General features: G+C 53.0%; 1 protein-coding gene across 1 annotated transcript; it reads right to left on the bottom strand.

Moving 5' to 3' along the window:
* Positions 1 to 4,255: 4,255 nt before the first annotated feature.
* On the bottom strand, positions 4,256 to 8,455 carry En1 (engrailed homeobox 1). The gene is made up of 2 exons (XM_052199811.1): positions 7,537 to 8,455; positions 4,256 to 4,572 (listed from the first exon to the last, which is right to left on the bottom strand). Exons 1-2 carry the CDS (start codon positions 8,453 to 8,455, stop codon positions 4,256 to 4,258), a joined length of 1,236 nt encoding a protein of 411 aa, XP_052055771.1.
* Between the last annotated feature and the right edge of the window lie 2,819 nt (positions 8,456 to 11,274).

The following is an 11,274-nucleotide window of genomic DNA, read 5'->3' as shown; positions in this document are numbered from 1 at the left end:
ACCACATTAAGGAGTCTTCATCGCTGAGTTTAGAGGTCCAGGGAAGATTTGAACCTCTGGTGGCCAAGAGTTAAGAAGCAATGCTCTAACCCCAAGAGGGACCACTGTGGTCTTTAATATGAATAGTGTCATGTTCAGCTTAAACAAGGTCAGGCTGTGCAGCAAATGGGAGGTTCTACTGGATACATGGCCTTCCGGCTCCTCTTCCCCATCCTCCACCCCCACCCCACCCCCACCCCACCTTATCTCACCCCACCCAATCCTATAGCCTATATAGCATATAGGCGAGCAAATCATGTCTACTGTCTGGAACACACACACACACAGCTGGACATTGAAAATTTCCAGGCCACCCCAGAGAAGGTCCAGCACTGGGGCAGGTTCTCTTCTGGTGCCTCTAGCTTCAGGCTGCTGTCTCATTTGGAGTGGCCAGAGCTCACCCCTGTCTCAGCACTTTGGTCTCCTTGAGGGCTATGGGGAAAAGGAAATTTCTGGGGTGCTGATTGGCTGCCAGGTAGTTTCATCTCTTGTGACTGATGGGGTTATGGTAGCCAGAGCCATCCTCTATACCCTGGGCAGCCCCATTTAGAGGCCTGTGAGTCAGGTACCTACATGCACCCACAAACACCAAACAGTGACTAGCAATTGGAGCCTCTCTACCCAAAGCGCCTCCCTAGCCTAAATAAATATATGCACAACACACAAGTCAAAATGCCCAAAGATAGCGAGCCCACTGCAGATGCTTGCACACACAGAATGTCCACCAAAGCCCTTCTGTTCCCATGCAGCCTCTCCCTATGCCCATCCTACCCCTCCCCCCACTGCCTCCCCCCACCCCCATCCTGGTAGGAAAAGGGAGAAAACAGAGACCTTTGCCCTCAAAAAGAGCTCTTGAGATCGATATTGTTTAGACTCCTGTAGCTTGTATTTCCTTCTGGGCTGAAGAAGATTTAAGTACATGGTTCAATCACTATCCTTAAGGGAGGGGGAGGAGAAGGAGAAGATGAGGAAGTTGGGTTGGTGTGCTCAGCTCAAGTATTTATCTCTATGTAGCCAGCTCCCCCCTCTTTAATACACAGGCAGCTTGCCTAGGCAGCCCCATAAATCTGAGAAATCAATGCCTATTTATGATCATTATTACTCTCTCCTTCTCCCTTTTTAAAAGGGGTGCCTGAAGAAGGTCTGACTGGATCCGTCCTCCCCTTCTTCGCTGCCCCAATAAGAGGGAGTGAAAATTGCCAAGCGGAAGGAGAAAGAAGGGAAAGGTCGGCCCTGACCTTGACTGCAAGGCCTTGGCCATATCTTTGAAGTACGGGCTACAAAGAAACACAGGCACAGAGGACAAAAAGCTTCGAAGTTCTCAGAGTCCCGGTTTCTCCCACTGAACAATGAAGAAAACTCTATTTGCCCACGTGATTAGAAGATAAAGAGAGATAATGGGTAAGAAATCAAATTACATCACAATACTGCTCCCACCAGAGGCTCAGCCAACACACCCAGGAGCTAGAATAGCGGCTGCCTTTACTGTCCCTGGGCATTAAGGGGTGGAGATCTCTTGTCTGTCTCTGGCCTTTTTGTCCTGGGGTGGGGGTGGGGAGGGTTTCAGGAATGAGACACTTCCTGGAACTGCCTCAGTTCCAGTCGCTGAAATAGGTGGCCTTGGATCCTTCAGTGAGGAGCTATAGTGAGTAAAGGAAGAGTTGGGTCAGCCTCAGCATCCTCGAATCCCCCTGTGCTTTTGGGGGAAGGAGATGCGGAGTGGGGGTGGGGACTGGAGCAGACCTCAGACTTCTTCACCTGAAGGCCAACTGGCAAAACCTCAAGGTGCCAAGCACCACTGTCAAGAGAAGGAAGATGGATGTTCCCAGTCCCATCTAAACACCTGTGATGTGCAGGCACCACCCCCCAAACAACAGTAAGACGTGTAAGTGACCCATAGAAACATCTAATGGACTTCCAGACTGCTCTCCAGGCCACTGGACCCCAAGTTCCCAATCCCTTCTGTAGAGACAGCCTGAGCCTCTTGACTCCCTGGGGGTACAGAGCTTAGCACTTTTAGTTCCCTGATGAGAAAGGAAATGTTGAGCCAAAAATGGGGGACTTTTTCAAGGGAAGGGTAGGTAGGATAACTGGGCCATTCTCAATTCTTCCAAAAATCAATCCTGAAAAAAAAAAAAAAAAAAACCCGGCAGGAAATAAACTCTAGAGGAAAGGTTCCCATATTCATGCAAATCCCAAACACACTGGGCAAGCATTCTAATGTGCAAACGCAGATGAGTGCGCATACAGGCACCACCGTGAGTCCACGAATGTCCAGTCATGCGTCTGAGCCTGCGTAAGAACCAGTCAGCTGCACAATACAAAAACACATGCAGAACTCACACAAAATGGATGGGAACCGAGGTTCACCAGGATGTGCACATTATTACATGTGCACACAAACAGCTGGACACCCATCTGGCATATTTATGTACATCCCTATACATAGTTGCATACATGTTACACGCATCTTGCCTATAGAAAAAAAAGGAGTGTAGAATTTATAATGTATAAAACTGTAAACAAAAGAGAGATGAGAACCTTTAAATAGGCTCTTAGTCTTTCTGAATCTTTAACCCCTTAGCCTCTGAAAGCTTCATGGGGGTGGGGGGATCAATCCTGGAGAGTCTGTGTAACTCATTGACAATTACCCAAGGGCCCTCTGGGTTGGCCAGGTGTCTGGCCTGTCCTAGGATCTTCTGTGTGCAATCTCCTCTCCTTGAAATGAAGAATTTGGCCAAGCTTTGCTGGATTTGGAAAACGGACCTCTATACTTAAGCTTCCGGTCAGGGAGACTTAGGCCTCTGGCTGTTTGGGGGCTTCCAGACCCCCTGAACAAGACCACTAAATACAGCTTTCCACACAGTCAGGACTCCTCTTTGCAATATGAAGAGACTTTTACCCAGTTAAGTCCTGCATGCAGCACACCAGACTAGCTATCTGCCGAAGGAAACACATGCCCAAAGGAAGAGGTGAAGAGAGTCTGAGCCAAAGCTGGGCAGCTTCGCTGCCAACCTGCCTCCATGGCAGGCCCTGGCAAAACGTCTAGCCTTAACCACCACCACCCCCCAAAAGGAAGAAAGAAAAAAGAAAGGAGGCCTAAAGGTATACTTAGGCGCATAGGACTCAGTTGGCTGAGCCGCTGGGGGCAGGGCAGTGAAGGACTGGACTTTCTGCCATTGGGGTCGCCTAGAATACATTCAGGGACTCCGCATATCCTCCAGACCAAGACCGAAGCAAACCGGACAGCCTATGCCGTTCAGTCTCCTCCACACGGGCGGTGGTGATGGTTACAGCCTTCGGTGAGCTTCGCAGGGCTTTGCACGCCGCACCCTGTACAGCCAGGGTGGTCGCCACACAGGACCTGAATGGGCTCGTTCCCATCCCACAAAGAAGAGGGCAGTCAGCGACTCGTGAACACAGTGAACATTTTATTTCAGACTACAGGTTTCTGAACATAATAAAATCTTTGGCTTGTAGCGGCGGTTCAGTCTCGCAGTCTGTGGGGTTGTATTTCTCAAGGAGTCTCCAGAAAAGGAAAGGGATTTAGGGAAGGGATAGACAAGACCAATAGAAGAATCCTGCGTGGGTAGAGGAGAGGCGAAGGGCAGACACGCAAGGAAACACTCTCACACTCACACAAAGAAAAATCCCAGAGAAACCAGGGCTAGCGTTGGGGGTGCGGGAGATACCCAGAGAAGCAAAAACATTCAAAGGAAAAGAGCAACGAAAACGAAACTGGGCTGGGGGGCAGCAAGGTAGGGAGGAGGGGTAAAATAATTATAATAATTATAATAATTATAACAATAATAAATGAGATTAATAAAAATGTCCAGCAAATAGAGATCGCTACACATATTTGTTTTCCTTACCTGAAATTAAATATATACACGGTCGTAAGCAGTTTGGCTAGATAGAGCTTTAAGGAATTCGCAGTTTCATCTTATACAGTGAGTTAGAGAATAGATCTTTATGTTTTCCCCCATAGCACCTGTCCGAGTCCTTCTCCCGTTTCAAAAACCGTTTTGTTCCAATGTGAATGTCCACTCGGAGGACTGCTTTCTCTTGCTCGCTTTCTCGGTCGCCCTGATTGATGCCTCCCTCCTTAGCGATCGTCTCTGCATGGCGCCGTGGGGCCGGTGAAGCGGCAGCCCCGCGGAGCCTGGGGGTGGCACGGGCCACGCCGTTGGAGCGCGAGCCCCGGAGCTGGCCACAGCTACTCGCTCTCGTCTTTGTCCTGGACCGTGGTGGTAGAGTGATTGTACAGTCCCTGGGCCATGAGGTGCAGCGCCAGGCCGTTCTTGATGCCGGTGGCTTTCTTGATCTTGGCACGCTTGTTTTGGAACCAGATCTTGATCTGGGACTCGTTCAGGCTGAGCTCCTGGGCCAGGGTCTGTCGCCGCTGCTCCGTGATATAGCGGTTTGCCTGGAACTCCGCCTTGAGTCTCTGCAGCTGCTCGGCCGTGAACGCCGTCCGCGGCCGCTTGTCTTCCTTCTCGTTCTTTTTCTTCTTTAGCTTCCTGGTGCGTGGACCTGCAGCGGGGAGGACAGGGCGGGGGGGAGGGGAGGAAGGGGGCCAGGAGCAGAGGGAGGGGGGAGAGGGCAAAGTAAGCCTTGTGAAAATTGTGTGGAGCACACCGCGGGGATCCCCAGCTTCCGGGGCGATTGTGTCCCGCTATCTCCATCAAAGAGCCCCTCTCTACACCATTGAGATCTCTAGCCCCCCCCCCCCCCTCTGCAGGAGGGAGTCAGAAACCAAACAGGAACTCTGGTGGGGATTGCAAGGGCCACCCAATTCAAGAAAGCAAGAGAACAGACCTAGCTCCCAGTACTGTTCGGCCCAGAAGGCCAAAGACAACGACAACAAAATGGGGTGTGGGGAGGGGAATTAAAGATAGAGTGAGCTCTGGGATCCCAAGGAATAACCTAGACTTACAGAGTCCCTGAACCAGAATACCAGAATGTCTTCCTAGCCCTGGAATAAAATACAACACTACGGTCAGGCCCCTGGAAAGAACTGGCTAATCGCCTTGATTCCCACTTTATTCTTAGGAACACACACACACACACACACACACACACACAGAGAGAGAGAGAGAGAGAGAGAGAGAGGCAGGCCTATGCAAAACTCCTACCTGATTTTCACCATTGACCTCAGAGAAAACAGGGAAGCTGAGATCACCCAACTCCAGAGAGTCAGGAATCCCTTTCTGCCTTCTTTTCTTTCATTCGACTTGAGGGAAGCTCTCTTGGTAATGAAGTAGGACCCTGCCTGCCCCATCCCTATTAGGGCTGCAGCCCCTAGTCTATGAGTTTAAGCCTGGGACATTCTATTTAGCTTCTTAGTCGATGTCAGGAAGAAAAAAAGGACCCTCCCTACTCTTCTCCACAGAGTGGGGAAGGGAGGAAGATTCTGATATCTCTCTTCTGAACCTGCTTGCCCCAATTTCAGGGTGCTAAAGTCTTGAAGTAACACCAATTGTGGAGCCCATGGACCGTGATTAACCCTTGCCTTGCCATTCCCACGCATAAGCAAAACAAGGACCAAGAAAAGCTGGTGAAAGAGACAATCACAGCGGGGGACCTGCACTATCACCCCACGATGGACAACTAGGAAGGCCGCTCTCCAAGAGGATAAGGCCTCTTTCAAATGCTAATGTGGGAGGTGGTATGGGGTCCAGCCCGGGAAGGCTGCTGGACCGTGGCCTGAGGGTTGAAGCCCGCTTCTTGGCATTCTTGCTGGAATGTTGGTATTGAACTGCTAGCCTCAGTAATAGCTATGGAGGAAGGCCTGTGGACTCAAGTGACGTTCCTGCCCCATCTGTTATTACCTAAAACTCTCGAAAAGAAAGGTCTCTGCTGGCATGTGCAGACCTAGTCCCTGGAAAAACTGAGTAACTGGATCTAGCAGCAGGCCAGCACCTAGCAATGGAGTCACAAGTTGTTTGTAAGGAGGAGTCCAGGCCTACCTGGCTGTAGGAATCACGTCTAGGTTTTTACTCCTCCACCTTAACTGCCTTTGGAGAAGTATCTGGTCCCTGCCTTCTCTGTTCTATTAAAAGGAAAGGAAGAAGGAACAAAGACAAGGTCTACTCCTGAGCAAGACTTTTGGGGTTTAAATGAGTCGTGAGCGAAGCAGGCCGAGATGGCCCAGGAAATGTGCGCATCCTCCAAGAGACTCCGCTGCGGGAGGTGCGTCCGGAGCATGTTGTAGTGTTGTTGTTGTGTGCAGAGGCACGGACACTTGTAATAAAATCGTAGCCTCCTGGCCGGCCCGACCCACTCAGCCTGACAGCTCAATCACTCTATCCATCAGGCGAGTCAATCAAAGCGGCTTTTCGGAGGTTCAGGGAGCCCGACGTGTCAATAACGGGGCTCGAGATAGCGGGGGCTGATAGCCCGCATCGATCCGCACCCGGCCCGAAGCACCAAGGCTGCAGGACACCAGCCAGCGGTCGGGCGCCTGTGGCTACCTTTTGCCCGGTCCCCTGGAGGACCCAACGCTGACCCTGGACCCAAGCCCCTGCTGTTCTCCTCGGGGGGGCCGGCGCTGACCTCCTAGAAACGCCTGGTCTGTGCAAGGAACAGCAGACCTGAGCCGCCTCTTCCAGAGCCCAGCAGCTGACCTTGGGTAGGTGTTCCAGCACAGGAAAAGAAAGCAGAGAATTGACCTAAGACAGGCAGATAGCTACTAAAGGGCTTATTTGTGAAGGACAGAATGAAAGAACGAAACCCAGGCCTAAGGAACAGGGAGCTCTGTCGCGCACACGCTGATTCCCTTGCCCACAGCACCGCTTTCAACCCTTCCCCTGGCTAGCTTGTTTTGCCCTCCCGAGGCCTACCAGCTCCAGCTCCAGCAAGCCGGGGCTACTCGCCTTTCTGGCTAGGGCCTTACTCTACATTCTACGCACGCGGGTTGACTCCCCATTCCCGGGCTGGGCGCAAGAGATGACGTTTCTCTCTTTTTTCTCTCCCCTATATCGGTCTTTATGCAAATGGACTCTCCGCAGAATAATATCCATAATGTTTGTTTAAAACACACGCAAAGATTATTTCTCTGGTTCATTTCCCCAGCTAAAACCAGTCCTGACAAGACTAAGGAGGCCGATGCAGATCCAAGCCACTAGGCCTGAGTTCCCGCCAGGTCAAATCGCCTTTTCCTTTCTAAATACATCAGTTAGTAATTATATATCTTTTTTCGATATAATAAAATAAAATATAAAAATGATCTTAGGGCTCAGAGTTCGTAAAAATCAAAGGACAGAAACTGGAACCTCCTGTGCGCGCCAATAGCTGTAACTTCCTTGGTGGAAAAGGCCAGCGAGGCAGAATCGAGCGAGCACACGATCGGTTGTGACTGGGACCCGGGGCAAGGGAAGTCAAACGTGAAGTTGAAAGAGCTTCAAAATGGGTTTGCTTTCCCCAGCACGGGGGCTCGGAATTCTAGGGCACGGCCGGGGCCTGAACACACATGCACATCCCGGCTCGGGTACTCACCAGAGGACGGACGGTCCGAGTAGCGTGTGCAGTAGACCCAGGCGGGCCACACTAGGGGTTGCTGCGAGTCAGTCTTGACCACCGGGCCACCGTTAGCCGAACCCATGAGTAGGATCGCGGGGTTGTGTTCCGGGAACTTGGCGCCCTGCGCCCCGGGACTCCCCGCGTTGCCTCCACTGCCACTGCCACTGTCCGAGGGCTTCGATGCTGCCGCCGCCGCCGCCGCCACTGCCGCTGCAGCCGCTGCTGCGGCCGCGGCCGCCGCAGCAGCCGGGTTCCCGGCTTTGGACGCGCCCGCGCCGACAGCGGTGGCGGGCTGGGAGCCGTCTGGTGGGCCACAGTTCGCATCTGGAGCACACAAGAGCGAGGCAGCGCCCGAAGCTCGTGTGCCCAGAGAGTGGACAGGGTCTCTACCTGCACCAGTCTGGCCTCGGTCACGCTCCACGCGGCTTCCTCCTCCTCCTCCTCCTGCTGCGCCTCCTCCGGCTGCAGCCGAAGCCACCAAGAGCTGCGGCAGGGGCTGTTCCTTTTTGCAACCGAAATCGGGCCTTAAGATGTTATCGATGAAAAAGTTGGTGGTGCGGTGCAGCTGGGCCGCGGGCTGCGGCTGGTGAGCAGGCGCCGCGAGATGCTGCGGTGGCGGCGGCGGCGGCGGCGGCGGCGGGGGCGGGGGATGCGGGGGGAGGTGCGGGTGATGGGCCAGGGGCGGCAGGCAGGGTGCCGCAGGAGGCGATGGGGGCGCTGGCTGCGGGGACACCGGCACGCTGTCTCCATCGCTGCCGCTGCTGCCGCTGGCTCCTGGGCTGAGACTCAGGCTGAGGCCGCCCGGGGCCGCCGCCGCCACCGCCGCCGCCGCCGCTGCCACCGCGCCGAGGCCCGAGTCGCGCTGACTTTTAGGCTCCGGCTGCTGTTCTTCCATGCTCGGCCGCCCGGCAGCCCGGGCCGCGGCGCCGGCCCCCGCCCCCCGCGCCTCGCTCCCCACCCCACTTTGCCAGCGGGCCCGTGGGGGTGCGCGGAGAGGAAGGAGGCAAGGCGAAGCCTCAGCGAAGGCACTGGGCGGGTGCAGGAGGAAAAAAAAGAAAGCCGAGCGTCTGGCCTGGCTCTCGCCCGCTCTGGTGGAGCAAATCTCGCTCTCTCCCTCTCTCTAATTTGTAGACATCCAGATACAGTGAAGACACTTGGCTATTTTTTCTTTTCTTTTTCTTTTCTTTTTTTTTTTTTTCTTTCGGCAACCAGATTTCAGTGATTGGTCTTAATGGGGGAGTAAGCCACGGCTCAAAAAGAAAAAAAAAATTGGGGGAGGAAGAAAAAGAAAAGAAAAAAAGGATTTTTTTTAAAGCTCCGAGACTTTTTCCTTAAAGGGAAAAAATAGTCTTTAAAGTCTAGCCATCTTCCCAGGCAGTAAAGAGGGGTTTGACTTCCCCAGTGTCACGCTCAGCTGTGCCCAGAGCGCGAGGCTGGCAGCGCCTTTAATCGTCTTTGCTTTTTTGCAGGGAGAGCGCGTCTCCGCCAGTGCCGGGCTCCTTTTTCCCCCCTGAAATCTCTGACAGCTCGGATCTTTGCACAAACTCTCTCGCTTAAAAAAAAAAAATCACCCAGGCACACTTTTTGCCTTCAAACCGGAAGCACGTGAGTCAGGGCGCACGTGTGTGGGACCAATGGCGAGCCAGGACTCTCGCTGACACTCAGGGCTCGGCCCAATGGGCGCGCGCTAGACTTTGCGGATAAATAATCCGGGGGCGGCGGCCGTGGGTGGAGAGGGGGTGCAGAGGCTCAGGCCCCGTACGTCCGGCCTGCCCTGCCCCCATCTGTGCCCACGCCCCTCCCCCTCCTTCAGATCCGGACTGAAGAGGGCACGAAGAGATCCGTGAAAGCTAGAATTTGGGATGTAGACAGATAAGAGAAGCAAGTCCACAACTTGTTGGAGAAATACAGGATCATGGGTTCGTGCGCGCTGGGGACAACGACAAGCGGCAGGGATTTGGGATACCATAGACCCCACCCCCACTCCCCACCCCCGCGCGCCAAAGACATTTAATTTATATTCTTATATTCCCACATTCTCTCTCTCTCTCTCTCTCTCTCTCTCTCTCTCTCTCTCTCTGTGTGTGTGTGTGTGTGTGTGTGTGTGTGTGTGTGTGTGTGTGTGTGTACATGTACCAAGAGATCGGGCATGAGCAAAAGACTTAGGTTAGGGCTTAGAGTTACTTTCAGAGGTGTAGTTTCTTTCCCACTAATGGCAAACCCAAGAGGCCTGCTATACCTTGCCCGCATTGTCGATCTGCGTCAATGGCTAGCCACAGCGTGGGATATCTGTAACCATGCCCGTCCCTGTCTGGAGCACCAACACCCAAAAGCTGCCGGGACGCTGTGGAGCCACGTCCAGAGGCCACAGAAGAGCCCTAGCGCGTGCCGTCCTTTTCTTCCTTGGCTAAGGGGAATCGGGATTGTCCTAGCCCGGTAGAGTTGTCTCAAAAGAGCGCCCAAGCCAGGAGACACAATGTGCCTCCTTGCAAGGCCTAGGTTTGGGTTTCAACTTCAGGAAAACCTCTGTGTTAGGTTTCCCTGCAAAGTAAAAATCAAAACAATAAAACTACTGCGCTTCAACTATTTTTCTTGGCCGGCTGAAGATTGGACAACGCGTTACTCTAATTCTAAGCTGAATCCGCTGGCGCACTCCAGGGTATCTCGGGTGGAGTCCTCCGCATTCGCCTCCAGTCGCTCCCACGCTGCTATATTCTGGGCATTTCCTCCCCCCCCCCCAGTGGAGTGCCTCAAAAGTTTTAAAGTTTTCCCCGCAACCAAGGTTAAGGAGGGAAGGGTGGTGCTGGATTTCCTGGAGATGTCCTGGAAGCCTTCAGTCCCAGAAAGCCCTCTGCAAAGGAGGCCTTTCTCACCCAATGTCCTGTTGGAGACTCCGACAGACCCTGGTCGCCATCCCCAAATATTGTAGTTTCTGACTACCTCTTTGGCACGAGTTACACTCTCTACCCCTAGTTAATAAAATAAAATAAAATAAAATAAGATTTATTTACACAGAGGCTAGTTTGGGAAGAAGATGCAACCAAAATCACCAGTCTAACCGGAGCAAAGAGGCCAAGTTTGTCCTGGGTACCAGAGGAAGACCAGAATTCTTTTGCTTGGATGCATCTCGGCGGCTCAGCCGAGGTTGTCCCGACTTCCCGGGCCCGGTTTCCAAAACGCACTGCGCTGGGACTTGGTGGCAAGAACCTCTCCAGAGTTGAGTCTCTGGGGCCACCGCTGTCTCTCCAACTTTCTGAAGCTTCTCCACATCCACTGTGCCGTCTTGTGGGTTACCGTCTGTTTCTAACCCAAGGGCTCCCCGAAATCTCCAGTTGCCCTCACTCCCTCCCCCCCCGAAATAAGGGTTGGATTTTTATTTATATTTAAGTTCGCAAAATTGAAATCTTTATCCCGCAAGCTACCGTGGGTACTTAATTAAATTCTAATTAGGACACTATCAATATCCTATTTAGCCGCGTAGCTTTTGTGCGCCGCGGTCCCTTTCAGCGCCGTAAATAGGGTCTCGACGCCTTATCTCGCCTGCAGGAGACGCCGTGAGAAGGGCTGCGGAAGATAATTTATAGGTTTTAATTACTCTTCATTCCGCCTGATCAGCTTGGCGTTCATCACAGGCCTGTGAATAAAACCCTGGTCAAAAGCTCTGTCACATAGCGCTGGCAAGACGTTTAATCAAAGTGAGCGGCCCTGCGCGCC

The sequence above is a fragment of the Apodemus sylvaticus genome, chromosome 12, assembly GCF_947179515.1.
Source record: "Apodemus sylvaticus chromosome 12, mApoSyl1.1, whole genome shotgun sequence".
NCBI classification, from domain to species: domain Eukaryota; kingdom Metazoa; phylum Chordata; class Mammalia; order Rodentia; family Muridae; genus Apodemus; species Apodemus sylvaticus.
Note: the sequence above shows the minus strand (reverse complement) of the source record. Positions and strands in the feature narration are given on the sequence as shown.

Excerpts from the sequence above, each read along its gene's own strand:
- En1 (XM_052199811.1), bottom strand. The coding sequence starts at position 8,455 with ATGGAAGAACAGCAGCCGGAGCCTAAAAGTCAGCGCGACTCGGGCCTC. Across the intron at positions 4,573-7,536 it reads CTCGGACCGTCCGTCCTCTG|GTCCACGCACCAGGAAGCTA; the intron begins GTGAGTACCCGA and ends TCCCCGCTGCAG.